The 16,312-nt window shown below is 31.0% G+C and overlaps 3 protein-coding genes across 3 annotated transcripts; 2 read left to right on the forward strand and 1 right to left on the reverse strand.

Annotated features, from left to right (window-relative positions):
- Positions 1–524: 524 nt before the first annotated feature.
- Positions 525–1,288, reverse strand: Bm479 (Uncharacterized protein; the record flags this gene model as incomplete). Its single annotated transcript, XM_001901796.2, has 2 exons — positions 525–686; positions 1,184–1,288. The coding sequence occupies 2 exons, from the start codon at positions 1,286–1,288 to the stop codon at positions 525–527; spliced, it is 267 nt and encodes an 88-aa protein (XP_001901831.2).
- Positions 1,289–1,612: 324 nt separating this feature from the next.
- Bma-scpl-4 (Uncharacterized protein) lies at positions 1,613–4,073 on the forward strand (the record flags this gene model as incomplete). Its single annotated transcript, XM_001901795.2, has 10 exons — positions 1,613–1,777; positions 1,858–1,965; positions 2,069–2,170; positions 2,259–2,382; positions 2,617–2,705; positions 2,911–3,030; positions 3,172–3,378; positions 3,446–3,602; positions 3,698–3,807; positions 3,975–4,073. The coding sequence occupies 10 exons, from the start codon at positions 1,613–1,615 to the stop codon at positions 4,071–4,073; spliced, it is 1,281 nt and encodes a 426-aa protein (XP_001901830.2).
- Positions 4,074–6,256: 2,183 nt separating this feature from the next.
- Positions 6,257–9,498, forward strand: Bm4681 (Uncharacterized protein; the record flags this gene model as incomplete). The annotated part of the gene is made up of 7 exons (XM_001901794.2): positions 6,257–6,352; positions 6,596–6,763; positions 7,277–7,446; positions 7,651–7,750; positions 7,996–8,163; positions 8,870–8,972; positions 9,239–9,498. 7 exons carry the CDS (start codon positions 6,257–6,259, stop codon positions 9,496–9,498), a joined length of 1,065 nt encoding a protein of 354 aa, XP_001901829.1.
- Positions 9,499–16,312: the final 6,814 nt, after the last annotated feature.

Here is a 16,312-nt window from a genome sequence, read left to right on the forward strand (position 1 = left end):
TTTCACTTTAGAGGTCAGCTGCATTCTGACTGTACAGAAATGCTTCAAACATACCTGACTTTAAAATCCTTTACCTCGATAGTTCCTGTTATAAAATTCCGTATGAATTCAACTAGAATTTATTTTTCAGTACTGATCAGCATCAAATTGGTGATCAGCACCTAAATGCACTACTGGTGGAAAGATTTTAATACACAAAAAGACATTACAATTTATTATTCTCGTTTCAGAAAAGCAAAAGAGTAATGGTTATCGCATAGTAGTATGTTGTAATAAAGTTCACTGCATAAGACATAAGATTCTAGGAGGAAGCACAAAGAAATAAAAAGCAGCTCATTCTACATGATATATTTTTCTTAGAAACAATCACGCCTATTGAATGATGTTTTATGTAGAAGAAAATTTCTAAAATAAGTCTTTATACATATCAGAAAATAAATATTCAAAATCAATCAATACATATACACATTATCATTACAATTTGAAGCTTCAACTGCATCTGTCATATAACCGGTTCTTTGGAATTAACGCCAAAAGGAGAATTTCTTAGTAATTGTACCCAATTGAGCGATCCAACTGATGGATTTGATAAATGTGAGCGATCCATTTGATGGATTTGATAAATGCGGATCAGTATTTTTTACGGGACCTTTTACTACGACAAAAACATCGTCCTGGATTTTTACCTACAAAAATTTATAAAATTTACATAACACATACCTTTCAAAGATCTAGCAGTTTTTTTGTTACTGAAAAGTAGCAAAGCATGATCTTATCCAATATAAGGAATAAATGTTGAAATACACAAATTCAAAAGTATTTCCACCACTTTCTGTCACTACAAGCAGCAGTAAAAATGTTGTTTTTGAGAAATTTTAACTTCGAAAACTTCCAAAAGTAACTTCTAAAAGTAAGTCAGACCCGCAATGTTGATTCAAAAAGTTTTGAAATTCACTAATTAAAATGACAATAACCATAGATAATTCTTCAAATTCTCTTCGAAAATTTTATTGCATTAGCGGGTAAAGATATGCCGAGGGATATGAGATGATTCAAAATAAGCTCATGATTTGTTATTCCTAAGAAAAAATAATTTTACATCACTTTTCTTAAATACAGTAAAAAAATTGTCGCGCTTAAATTTTATACTGGTCTAAATCTTCAGTTACTGACAGTAATTCACCTCTGTACGTGTCGGATCGGCGTAAGGACTGCTTATATTTGTTTGCGGAAGGCGGGAACGAAACAGAAATGTTCTACATCCACTGCTTAACGCTGAAGATGACATATGTAATTGTGCGGAGCACAGTAACTAGCCTGGGTATTACATAAACAAATGAGCACACCTGAAATAGACATATATTAACTGCACGACTCGTCAAGTGTTCCAATCACATCAGCATCACCTCACAAAAAAGTCTACATGTAATGTCGCCACACGTGCCAACACCTGCCAACCACTCTGACTCATCATCCACTCACAATAACGCCCAGCGGGTCGATGCTTGAATTGCGATAGATAACTGATAGGCTAAGCAGTCCTGATGAAGTGCATCTTTCAGCGACAGAATTGGTAGTGGTGATTCGATTCAATGAAGAAATCAGTCAATTGATGTTTATCTCTCCAGTTAGTATCCTTCGTACGTCTCATCGATGTATAAACAGGATAGTAAGCCATCAAACTTTTTGTCCTTTCCGCCGAATCACTCTTACTACAGAATCATCATTTGGGAATACTCGTGCTGTCTTGATAGCATGGTCGCTCAGATATCCACTGGTTGGTTATTTTTGACTGCATTGAGCTAATAATGTTTTTTTTTTTTTTTCTTTTGTTTGAAATGCTTCAAATGTTTTAAGGCTAGCAAGGGAAGTTCTCGTATGCTTCACGATGTGAAAGATATAGGTAACAGCAGTGGAGAATTTGTCGAGAAAGGCGGTGAGAAGAAAGTATACAAGATAAGCGAAGTAAGTTATAGACAGCTTGGATTCTAGTGTTAAATGTTGGTGATTTATTCATGATACTTTGTATTTTTCTTAAAGAGGACTGGGACATTTTTGTTGATTACAGGATGTGCAAAGCATTGAAACGTCAGCTCTTCCCAAAATAAATGTGAGACCGAATATAATTGTCACTAAGTGGGAAATATTAATGAACAGATGTGGGTTACCGGTAAATTTCATCTTCTTTGAGTTTAGTCGCTTGTTCCAGATATATGTGATCAGCGCAATAAATCGCTGAGTAATTTATATTGTCGTAGGTTGATAAAACTGCTCCAAAGGAAGATCAGAATACGCAGAAGAGGAAGAGGAGTACAGTACTTGCTATGTTTTTCGTTGCGGGTAGCACATTTTGTGGACTTCTATACTTCTGTTTGTATTACGGTAATGATTCCAATTGCAGTTTCAGGATTATAAAAACTTGTGATAGCAGGCAGTTTTACTTAAAATGATTGGTGCATGTAAAGTACGAAAACTATGTATTATTAAGTGAAATTAGTGTTTCTATGCATTCATTTAGTAGATGACTTCAGTGCGGACCATATAATAAACAAAAAAAAGAAAAGATTAAACGTCCTTTTAGTTCGTTAATTTATATCGAATCTTGAAAAATTATAGGATGGATGAAAATAGATGAAGATAGTACATATACGGGTATATTAGCTCCCTATTATCGTATCAAAGAAGCTTGTAGGTCATGGAGAAATGTAAGTTTTGCTTCTTTCAATTCTAAGTTTCATTCTTGAATTAACATATGGTTGTGCTTTATCAGTGGTGAGAAACGGTATATGTGGATTGAATGGATTGTTGTAATTCACTCCTACTCCTCTTTTCTTATTAAGTGGAAGCTGCTATCTACGTGTTCCTATGTACAGTAGCTCGCATTATTTGCTCAAATAGAATTTTTTGCAGTTCGTGGTAGAACCATCCAGAGATAAACTTCTTCCGGATCCGTTGAAACCACCATATTGGCAACCTAAGTATACCATTGTTATTGAATTAAAAAATGTTTTGGTGGCACCAGAATGGAGTGTTAGTCTTTGACATTATTTCGTAATAAATGAAAAGAACGGCACTTTAAAAGTAAAAAGTTGAATAGCTGAGTAACAGTAACATATAGCAAACATCTGCCAGTTCTTATACAAATCTTATTTTAAATAGAATAATTTTCAGTACAAAATGGGAAATCGAGTCAAAAAGCGTCCTGCAGTAGATTATCTGTTGGACGTAATTGGGTATCCAAACTTTGAAGTCGTGATTTATACATCAGAGACTGCATTGAACGCAAATCCAATAGTTGAAGCTTTAGATAGCAAACAGAAAATCATGTACAAACTGTATCGTGATTGCTGTAAGTACATGAATGGCGTTTATGTTAAGGTCAGTCCAGCCACAATTTCCATCCAACTAACAGTCTTTGTATTTTTCGTTACTTTTAATATTTTAGGATCTTTCTAAGCTGAATAGAGATTTGTCAAAAGTCATCTACATTGATTTTGATCCGGAATCATTTCGATTTAACCCAGAAAATGTGTTACGGTTGCCCAAATGGAACGGCACTCTTGATGACACAGCACTTGTCGATCTTGCTGAACTACTCAAAAGTAATTCATTTCGTTTTTATTAGTTCTTATTCTGAATAAAACTGTTTCATGAAGTCAGGTCAGAAATAATATTTATAAAATTTCTTTTCTTCCAGCAATACACTTGTCAGACGTTGATGACGTGAGGCCTACTCTTCAATATTATAGTCAATTTGATGATCCGCTCAAAGAATTCAGAGAAAGAGCAACGAGAGTTGCTGAATTAGTTAGCATTTTTGGAATACTTTCCTTTTTTTAAGTTTGGTTTAAGTTTTGATTTCGAAGGAATTCTTAATTTTGACGACACCAGAAATGTTTTTTATCTAACTGTATCCAACTATATATTTTCTTTTTTTTTTGTAACAGGAAAAAAATTTGAAATTTGAATTACAGGAAAAGAAGTTGCATCAAATTGAGTCCGAAAAGGAGGCATTTGTTGCATCGGTGAAGAAATATCAGGGTCGATTATTCGGTTTTCGTCGGCACGAATGACTTATGCATTTGCGTTGAAAATACTTTTTACTGTTGTTGTGAACTGACTTGTTGCTGTTTTTCCTATAGTGTTTAAATATTTTTGTTTTTATAATGTTAATCACTACTCATTCATTAGTTAATGCCTTTATCTGCGTTTTCTGGCACATGTTTATCATTTCTTTCCAATGGAAGTTGACGAGTTTTAAAATTTACGGGAAATCAAGGGAGAATGTCTGAACATAATGTGGATATTCGACTCGTGTCGAAGTTTTTCTAAACTTTTCTTGTTAATGAAAATCTCTTTCATTGTTAGCTTTTTTTCCTTCTGAATGGTATTTGTCTTGGTCTATTACTGCCCTTGTTCTTACCTTTCATATGGCAAAAACGCAATCTAATTAAAGTCGTTTTTGATATGCTGTTTCTTTTTTATGCCTTGAATATATAAGCAATATGAGTAAAAAAACTTGGGAATTTATTTGCTTATTGACATATTATTCTCGGTTTTTCTGCAGCAATATATAAATGACATCAAATTTGCAATCATGTGGAAGCCATTGCTTTACGATTTTTACTTAGAGAAAGTTTTAGACTATGCTGCCGATCTCACATTGATCTCTCTGACACCCCAGTCACTTCTCGAATTGTTCACTCTACCTGTATATGAGCAGTGATCATCGAAAACGGATGCATGAGTCCTCCACTTCAGTTTTTTCATCTCAAGCAACTTATGGGAAAGGACGAATTCTGAGTGGAAGGTCCGCTTAAATTGTTGACTTCAGTTTAGACTTTATAAAACTTAGGCTAAGATATCGAAGCAATCACCAAAAACAAGCCACGACCATGAAGTAAATTAGAAAATAAAGTGGAGTGAATGGTAAGAGTATGAGAATGATAAAAGTATGGGCACAGTTCCCGATTTCTCGTATGTTTTGTTAAATTCTGATTATTTCATTTGCTTCATTTTTCACTTTCCTACGCACGTCACCCTTCTAAAGTTCACTTGTTTTTGTTAATTGTCTTATTTCTCTTGTAGGGAGTTAACCGTCAGTAGTTGCAAGTCATTAAGAAGTCCACCGTAGTTCTTTTTGTTTTCATTTTTTATCCATCTGATTTAATTTTCAGGCTTGACCCTACTATCCATTAGTTAGGCATAAAAATGAGAATACGTAAAATAGAGGTAGAGTGATAAATTTGTTGTCGTATGAATAAAGTGGCATTAACCAGAAATCTTTTTAAGAGAACCTTCAAAGGTATCTGAAGGAATATTAAGCACAATTTGTATAACTTATGTTATTACCTAATGTTGATTGTGATCGTGAGATACACATAATCATAAATTTCCCAAGAAATTAGAACCGACTGTCCGCACAACTCATAAATTTTCTTGTCATCATCCATATCTTGTATTTGAGGTGGTTTTTTTAATGACATTAGTTCTTCAACTAAGTCACAGTGCATGTCAGGTGACAATAATTTAATACCAATCGCTTTTGGATAGATGTAGAGTTTTTTTAGTGTTTTTATCGATCGTTTTTTTTTGCCGCACACATTTTTTCTCTTTTTTTATTGTCCCTTGTTTTATTCTCCTGTACCGGTAAATGCTCCATTTTTCTCTAAACTTTTTTCCAAAAATTCGTTCGTATTTATTCTCTTCAAAACATTGCAGAAATTTTCTTATAACTGTATATAAGTCTTTTTCTTTGGTGCCTGATTTGTTTATTACCATCGAAATATGAGTGAAATATTAATGTTGTCAGTTTTCCTGTGGTCACAAATAATTTATTTTGTGTTGTCATTTAGACATTTGACAAACTTGCTTGCTTTATTTACTTCAACTCTTTTTTGTTTTCTTATATCAGAAATTTTTTTCTTTGTTTGTTCTATTTTATCAAAATCTCTTTGTTTCTTTGTTTGTTCTATTTTATCAGATGTCGTTTTCATTCCAATTTAATAGAGAATTCAATAGAAAGAATTGGTAAGTAGATAGTTTCTCTTTTCAAACTGTTTATATTGTGAAAAAAAATTATCTTTTTTGAATGAAATATTTGGAATTTTAAGGCTTCAAGATCACAGTCGACAGCAAGAGCAAACAAACACGACTAGCTTTGATTTAGAAACAGTGCCTTTGCTCTCGTCAATTTTTTCTGGATCTGCGCTTCAGTCATTGCTTTTTGATTTCTCATCTCTTCGTGGAAACAGGAATGACATTCGTTTCACTTTACTTCCCGAAAGTTGCTTTCTTGCTTTATTTCATTCTGAACCAACGTGCTGTACGAGCACAATGGCGGCAATCTCGGGTTATTTTTTATAAATCAAAGCCTAAGTTTAAGTGGAAAGAAGGAAAAATTGCGATCAAAGTAGTCTGAAACTTGAAATGTGATTTTATAAAAAACTTTGATTAACTTTTAAGTAAAATTAGCAATGGAGTTGTTATCATCTCCGCGATCAAATGTAAAAATGCACCTTTTTCTGAGTGCATTTTTTTAAAGCAAGAAATTCTCATGAATTCGGTTTTTATGCAAATGCTTAATTTATTTCAGCAAATAGATAACTTAGCAAGTGCCGCTGACAAACAGGGATTTCAGTGGTCTAGGAGTTCATTAGAAAAGTTCTGCCTTATGAACGATCGGCAAAAGTTTCGAGAACTTCTTGAACCAATTCTTGTCCCACGAATTGTTGGCACACAATCTCATAAAGAAGTTGCTGAGGTATGATTTTCAGTAATTATTCTTCAGACATCTGAGAAATTTCCGTCATGTAATTATTTCATCTCCAGAAGTGATAACTTATCAGATATAACCGGAAAAGACATGAAGTGCCCATATTTACCCCTTTATCTTAAATATTCCTTCGTTTGACATATTATTTATTTAAATCATATGATACAGCAGCGCTTTTTCGTTCCGTTTGCAACTTCTGCAGCGTATACCACACCTGTTGAACATTTGGCTATTGATGGCACTATGAGACTTTCAAATGCAATTAATTATATTAGGGCGGATAAGACTACTTTTCTACTTTGTTACTTTTAGTGCTTCTTTTAATTGAAAATACATTTTTATCACTTAACGTTATTTATCAAATACTAGTTTTGTTATAATTTTTGTCTCTGATAATTTTTAGGGACATTAAAATGATTAAAAGTGAGGTATGTCTAATATTTAGTAGAGAGGAGTTACATTTTTGATCTATTTACATTTAACGACCATAGAATTTTTCAGCATTTGTCAAGGACATTGTCAGCTTTAGGCTTTACGATTGAATGGGATTTATTCGATGAAGCCACTCCCCTTGGCATGAAGTCATTCAGAACATTAATTGCTACGCATGATCCCAGCGTCCCTAGACGACTTGTACTTGCATGCCATTATGATTCAAAAGTGCTGGAAGGGTAATCTGTTCAATTTTTGAAGTTTAAACAATGTTTTATTGTTTTTATCCGCCATTATTAATACCACTTATAACTACTCTGATTTTTTTAGAGGCATTAATGTGATGTAGATACATAGCGAACGCATATTTTTGTTTGTTTAATGTCATATATCAATCATAATAGGGATATAACCTGCGGATAAATTACCAATAATTATTACAGAAAAATTTTTATTGGTGCAACTGATTCTGCGGTGCCTTGTGCGATGCTGCTCGAAATGGCACGCACACTTGGTCCATACTTGCATAATCGTAGAAGAAGAGTAAGTCTGTTTTGATGGAAATCCTGTTCAAGCGGAATTTGATGTTAGCCATATAAAAATTTCCCTAACTGGTGCACAAACATACGATTCTATAGAGTATATATAATGTAATATGTACCAAATAAGTAAATACAAATAAATTAATTAATTAAACAAATAAATAGACAAATAAATTAAATAGATAGATAAATATGTATTTATTTATCTTATTTTTATTTATTCATTTACTTATTTATTTTTTGTAGGATCTAACTCTTCAATTGATCTTTTTCGATGGTGAGGAAGCATTTCATGAGTGGTCAGAAATGGATTCATTGTATGGTTCTCGTCATTTAGCTTCAAAATGGAATCGAGAATATTTCATGAACACTTCTCAATCGTCTTTCGAATTTAAAAAAGAAATTGATCGAATTGTGAGTTTTTTGCATTTATCACCATTTAATTTTTTGTCTTTGTTCATTTTTTTGTTACACAAATTCATATCCTTATTTAATGTTTACTTTACCTTTTATGAATTAATTTCGTTTTTTTTTTTTTGAAAGTGAATCATAATGAAGTTGAAGTAGTTTTATCAGCATGAATGCCTCTTTTTCAAATCCCACTTTAATTTTTTTGTAAAATTTCATTATTTTACAATGCTGTTTACGATACATTACTAAGTTTCTGCTTAATCACATGGTTTTCCATAAATTTTTTGCTTAAAAATCAAATTTCTGATTCTGCTCTTTGTTCATTTATTTTCTTGTTCTATTGGTAGAAAAGTCTATAATAAAGAAATCAATGTAAAAAATATAAAAGTAGTACATAATGGTGATTATCAATTTTTTGTTGATTAGGTTTTGTAATCAGAAAAGAATAATTTTTGGCGCATTATTTTTGACACATTTTTGGTACATAAAATTCAACTGTTAACATCTAAGAAATAAGTGATTAAAGTAAAAAAAAAATTTAGATTGAAATGTTATTTTATGAAGACTTCAAGATTACTGGTATTGATTTAGAACTTTGATAAGAACTATATTAATTTATTCTATTTAATTAACAAACTCCCAAAAATTACATGGAGCATCATAAGAACCAGATTAAAAATCTAACGGCGAAATGTGTTACTGTTTTCAGGATTTATTTATCCTACTCGATCTACTTGGTGCACCAAATCCACTTTTGCACTACTTTCATGGTTTCTCATCCAAAAATGCGTTCTTGGAAATGATGAAAATTGGTTGGTGCTTTGTTTGAATTTTTAGGATGTGTTGCTTGCAGTTTTTTAAATGGTAATGTTGCAGAATGTAATAATACATTATTAATTGAATTTTTTTGTTCTGTACCACATTTTGATGCATCACTTCTAGTGTTATTGCTTCCTTATAAGATTAACTTTACTTTTATAAAGCAATCGTCATTATTGCAGTGACTTTCTGCTATGGTTGCGATCATCTATTATACCAAGTTACTTTACAGAGTTCTATGCTCTTGTATTCTTTTCAGAAATGGAGCTGAAGAAAACTGGTTGTTTGCATCCATTACAACCAATATTCCAACCTCGAACAATTTATAGTACAATAGAAGACGATCACGTACCATTTCTGAATCTGAATGTACCTATTTTACATCTCATACCTCTGCCATTCCCGGATGTATGGCACAAAGCATCCGATAATGCTGATGTTTTACATTATGAAACTATTGATAATTTGAATTCTATCTTGAGAGTATTTGTTGCGAGATACCATCAGTTGGTCATATAGGACGAGGCGCACTCGGAACTTTAATTTGGAATAAATGAAATAGCACTGCGACAAATTCCCATTTAAATGTTTAAAAAGTGCAGTGAATATCAAGCTGACATAGATTTACCAAAATCTTGAAAAGATTTAAAAACTCATAGTGATACGAAAACTTTTAAATGAAATCCTTGTGAAAGCATATAAGTTTCAGAAGTTGTATTTATGTAACGATCAGTTCTTCTGTTTGGTGGTTCTTGAATTTATTTATATAGTGAATTTATTTTGAAAGTTCCGGGTGCCCCAAACCTCTAGAACCAATTCTATAGTGTCAAGGTCAATCAGTGGTTAGTATTAAGATAGTCGGTAGTTATTGAGAGATTCCTTTAATAGTGAAGCTAATATTGCTTATTCATTCCGACGCGGCAGAAAAGTTAAAAATAAACGTATAAAAATCACGCCAACTTATATATATATATATTAATATATTGTAATTTTGCTTTTGTTGTCTTTGTTTTTTTTTGTTTTTATTTTTTGTTTTTGCTTTTATTTGTTTTCGGATCATTTTTCTTATTTTCTGGATGTGTTTATTTGTGTTATAAAACTTTGTTCGGTTTTTTTTTGAATAATTTGTTGTTAGCTTGTCATAATAACAAATTGCTTCATATTTTCTCTTTTTGCTTTCATTTCAGATACGGAATGCGCAACTGGTGGTAGGAGAAAACAATAGAATAAGAGATTCAGTGAGGAGTTGTTTATGATGTTTTTCCTCTCGCCATTTCCATAAAAGATTCCTTTTTTTGCTTCATCAAACTGGATATTGAGACAGTTAAGTGATTATTATCCCAATTAGCATCTTAACTACTCTATAATTTTCCTGAATGGAAACATAATGGAAAATTAACTTTATTTGTATGTATGTTATTAGCAGTGAAGTTCGTTTTTTACAGCAGTGTTGTTGATCGCTTTATCTGTGGGTTTTTTGTCATTTAATAAGGATATATTACCTGTATCAAATGAGATGTAACTAGTAAATCATTATATTCGGGTACTAATGTGTCAGCAAGGAAAGGCACTAGAGATGCAAGGAAAACGGACATTTCGGTACAAATAGTGAATATATGTAATTGGCGCAATTAATTTTTTTGTGATGTCCTCTACGGTAAAGCGTTGAGTTCTATGTAAGCTTGAATAATTACCGTTACTTTCATTAGTGAACTTGACAATTTTTTCTACGAGGTGTTATTTCTTGAATTAATTTACTGATAGGTGTGTTTGAATATGAGAATGCCAAGCAGTTTGTGATATGAAATCAATCAGACAGCGTTGCTGTGCGAATACAAATCCGCATAGGAAAACAGTTTTATAGATTTTTTTATGAAGTATATAAATATGATATTATTTTCCCACCAATTCGCACAACTCGTATTCTCTCACATTTAATTACGGCACCTGTATCTCTTAGACTTCCCCTCGAATCTTCCGCAAAATGCGAACTATAGGAACAGAAGTGATTTGGTTTTCGTGAGTTTCTGAACAGTATAACAAAAATTTCTACTAAACAGAAACTAAAGAAGTTTTTAAAAATAATCCAAATTTTGTCTTCGATAAGATTCACACTTTCTAAATGCACAATATCATAGCTTTCTGTTTTCTTGCTTTCTTATTACCAAATTATCAATATTTCCAAATACTGAAACTATGATATGCACATTTCCAATTTATAACTGCTTTTCGACTGGTCAATTTCAACTTGTTAGAATGGGCACTGGTGAAGTATTTCTTTGAGATTGACAGGAAACTCAAAAATAAAAGGATGGGTAAACCAAACATTCCACAATGACAATGAGAGCACCTGGAATTGTCAATAGCTATATTACCTTCGATTCCAGTCTCTGATGTGGAGATGTTTAAGAACCGTTGGAGAAGAATGAATACCATGAAAAAGAAATAAGCCGAAAAAAAATAAAAATAAACCCTGAAGAGATGGTAACAAAAAGTGCGGCCATGCTAATTAACAATCATTTCAGAATATTGTGAATATCACTTCTTTAAATGCATATGAAGTCATTCGTATAGCTATATAAAAAATTGACATTTGAAATAAGCTCCGCTTGGTTTTTCTGGTACGCTCTGAAAAACACAGAGTGAGGTTGGCTTTCTTGAAACACATTTCTGATTGCAGTACTAATGCAGTGCTGAGTTTTATCAGGTATAATCCATCAATTCTTTTTTTCTTGCTTCGATAGAGCTGAGTTTGATGAGACATTCGAAAATTTCCAGTTGCCTCTACTTACATCATCACTTTAACTTCATAATTATTGTTGTTTATTTGCATTCTTTTCCAAATTTTGAACAGTTCTCTTTTTCTTTTTCATATATTTTATATTCCTCATTTATTCACTAAATGAAGTTTATAATTTTTTTTCTTTTATTTAGTTTGAAAAATTTGAAAAAGGCTTTCATTACCTCCATTACACAATGTTTAAGAGGCTTTAGCTGCTTTCAAATTTGTTGCTTTATTGCAATTTATAGATCTAATAGTTGTAAACTAATTTTTGCAGAACCGGCATATAAACAACGTCTTCCTTAAAAACTTGGTAGTGAAGGATGAATCATATCTTAGCCATTTTATCCGAGCTAATTCATTACTCATATAAAAAGATTTCAGCAACGACTGTTCTTCTGCGTTTGACCAATAATTGAATTTGTTGCTTTAAAATCTTCAAAATGATATAAACATAATTGAAAATTTTCCCTATTACCTGATTCTAAGTAATAGAGATTGGTGAAAAAATTGCACAAACATATTTTCAACAAATTTCCACCGTTCAGCTGGAATAATCTTTTGTTGACAGTATAAGTAGCATTAATGTCTACTCAGTTTAAAGCTTATTAGACATAGACGTAATTTACAGCAAAATTTTTTATTTAAGATTTCATACAAATTTCATGATGATAAAAAATACCATTGAATTTATTGTTCAAAACTGTTTACTGAAAATCAAAAAATCAAATGAATATTTCTTCCATTTCCGTGGCGTTCTATTATGATTGTTCTCAGGTAATGTATTTCAATAAAAAATGGATCAGCAAGATAAGATATGATGTGATTTCAACGTGGCATATTGCAATCTTCAAGTTTTTTTGTGGATTTTTTAGGTTTTGCAGTAGAAATAACTTCAATGCACATGAATTTATATTTGTTTTTGAGCAGGAAAATGTTTCTTTCGACTCCTTTTTCATTAGAATGATAAGCGGTAATCATATATTAATCATATGTTAAGAAAGTAACAGTTTCATTTCATAAAAAGTAATTTAATGTTAATATGCTAATCTTCAATTTACGTTTCATTAAAACTATGTGGTTCACTTACCAAGGCACTCATCTGCTTAATTTTAATTCTTTTCTCTGCTAATTGTGACAGCTAGCTTAATTACGTAGCGAATATAATCAGAAAAAGAAAAAAATAAGGAACATTTATAAATTATCTATGTCAGCATTTTTCTTCGTTTGCTGTCTTTTTCAATTCAACTAAATTAGAAATTATCTCAATCATTGCAGCTATTTTACATATTTCATTTCGTGAATTCTTGAAATATGCATACCTTTCATCATAAATTTAAATTGCCAGTCTTATTTTTATTTTAATATTTAAAATTAAAAAACTTTTTTCAACACAGGTGCATTTATCAAAGATTAATTGGATATTCTTTTTGGAAGAGAGAAATTTTGATCTATTTCCTGAAGACTGATATCAATCAGTATAAAAAATTTCCCAATAATAAGCGTTTTCCTTTTTTTTTTAACAAAAAATTTAATAAAATAAAAAGAATTTTTGAAAAATTCCATTTTTGCGGAATGTTCTCAAAACCACCAGTGTTTTTTTTTCGTTTTCCTTATCGCATTGCTTTCCATCTGTTTTCACTTTGACATTATTATAGAGAATTTGGTTTCCAGCATGCATATTTCATTTCAGCGAAATTAATTAACAGACTGCAGTATTATCATTTATTCATTTTTATTAAAAATATTTGACATTTTTTTTTTGTAGAACAAAATTAGTAGAATAAGCTTTTCAACAGATCATCATGCAACTCTTAAGCACAGTATATACTTAAGCCCTAAATTTGCCATCATTTTAAAGCGTTTGTTCGTTTGCTCTGTAATTTTTTTTTTAAAATATTGCAAAACAGCAATTCATCAATAATAATCATAAATTAAATGAGATTAAAAGTTATATTATGGATTGATGAGTTTTTCGAGCAAAATCAAAGGAAACCTGTGCATTTGGCATTCGTTTTGTAGTGTTTCTGGATTTCGCTATTTTCATCTACGCGACTAGAATGATTTATAAAATATTTTGTTACTAAATTAGCACTCAACACAATAAAAATTAGTTAATACAGCTCTCACTGATTCCCAGCTTCGAATTAATTTTGCTAGTACTTAGTGTTTATCACTTTAAAAAAAAAAAAAGATTTCTTTGCTTGCCAGAATATTCTAAATGTAAATCCCATATAAACAATGTGAGTCCTTTATGTTTTCTTGTCACAATCATGTCATAAAAAGCTTTTAATGATTTAAAGCTGCCGATTTTAATTGAATATTGACTTTGGTAAGAAATTAATTCTTAATAAAACGAAAAGTATTATATACATATATATTGCATGAGTCTTAATTTTAGAGGATATATATTAGAATTATTATTGACAGTTTAAATCTGATTGGCTGAGAGAGGACTAATTTTCCGTTTTCTGGATATTTAAATTTAATATATATAAAAATTAATAAGTGTTTTAAAATGCATTAAACTGATGTGTCTAATCCTTAAACAAAATTTGACTTATAAATTTAAATTGGATATTAAAAAAATAATATTTAACGGTCGTCATCATAAAATTAGTACTTACTAATTTTGAAGTATGCACAAATTTCTGCTTTCATTTCAACCCATATATCAGTTGATGTTGAAGTTCTTAATAATTTAATCATTAAAAACAATAGTTTGTTCATTATTTGCTATGAGAAATTAGACTGGACAAGTGAATGAAAAGAGCAGTATTTGTTGATGGTTTAAATCTGACTGGTTAAACAGAGCAAACATAAGAATGTATTATAGCAATTCAGTGCCGCTTGTCTTTATGTGAGCTGCAAATCTGATTACACAGAATTAAGCATTCATTCGCAAACATCAAAAATGTCTGATTTGTTTGGCGAGGAGAAAGTGATGAATGCAATAGTTTTATTTATATGTGAGGGACTACTCGAAGAATGAGCTATTGCATTGGCCAGGAACCTGAAGTGAATAAAGAATAAAATGTCTTGATTGAGGCAATATTTTTGGATCTTACAGAAAATGTCAGCTGAATATGATGACTTTATTTCAGAATTAGAAGATATCTTAAAATCTATTTTATTTTAAAGATACTGCTTAAATATAATGTTAATTTAGGATGAGATAAAATGCAATTACAATTAGTCATATACATTTGATTACGAGGTTTTTGAAATAATATTTTCAAATTCTACTCAAAGTTCTAAATCTTACCGGTATAAAAGATACGTTTTTGTTAGATCATAATATCAAGAAATTATATCCTATCTTTTATTACTATATGTATATAAATATATGTAATGTTGGTGAGAATTCGATGATCAATAAATTACGAATCAGCAAATCCATTGCCCGAAAAACTAACTACAATTAATTAAATACACTTAAGGATGCAATGTACTTTCTCCTCTCACAAAAAAGAAGAAAAAAAGAAACATTTCCAACATGTTACCGTGCTCGGATACTTTAATTAATAAGCAGTTCATGAACTCTCTGTGTCATCTCTCTGTTCAAATAAACTTATACTTTTCGTTATGAAGAATTCGATAATATAATCATTGCTGATATGATATGAATGGAGGAAAGGAGTGCAGTTTTCTGTTTCTCCATTATCATCATGGATATAAGAAAGCCTGATGAAAAATGATTATTTCCCTTCATAGAATAATTCTTTGCTTTGCATATTGAAAGCTTCATTTAATTACTGCTCAAAACTAACCAGTTTATGAATTCGTTTGATGCAGTCTCTTTCTTCTGGTGCTCTTAGAATACAATGCTTCCGGAGGTATTATGTTTCAGTTTGCTTAAAATAGGAATTTATTACTACCACATAGCAATTTCAGTAATATTCGTTTTGGCTTAATTGATCGTCTTACCATTTCTCTTTTTTCAAATCTTTCTTCTTTAAACCTTAAAATTTTCTTTAGTCAATGTCTATGCGTTGAAAATGCTACGGAATGATAAATTATTTTCTCTAGCAGAACCCTTTCCTGACGCTATGCAAAAAATGTATAAATAATTTAAAAACCTCTGTTTAAACTTGTTTTATCAGTGCTAAGATTTCAATTACTGATAGCCAGAGCATTCGGGAGTTGAAGTTTACTTTATTGCCATAAAATTCGAAATTTTTTTCGAGATTTTAATATTTTTTATGTTTGAATAGATAAATTTGAAATTTATCAGTCCTCTGCAAGATATGTGTCAGCAGACATTAAAGTGCTTAAAATTCAAATACAGTTAGCTACTTCATTTGGTTTTCTCATCAGTCCAATTTTGGTAAATGAATCTACTTTTTCATGGTTAGAAATCTAGAAGTCAAGAATGTTTTAAATCTTTAATTGATATCTCACTTCTTAATTAATACTTCTGCTTTATTCCGCACTATTTCTGACTTATTTATTGATGTGATAGGAATCAATAATTTACTTCAATCATTTAGAACAAATCTTATACATATGTGAACATTGGCAAAAGAGAGCTGTTTTATCCTATAATCTCAT

This window comes from Brugia malayi (genome assembly GCF_000002995.4).
Source record: "Brugia malayi strain FR3 genome assembly, contig: Bm_v4_Chr4_scaffold_001, whole genome shotgun sequence".
NCBI lineage: Eukaryota > Metazoa > Nematoda > Chromadorea > Rhabditida > Onchocercidae > Brugia > Brugia malayi.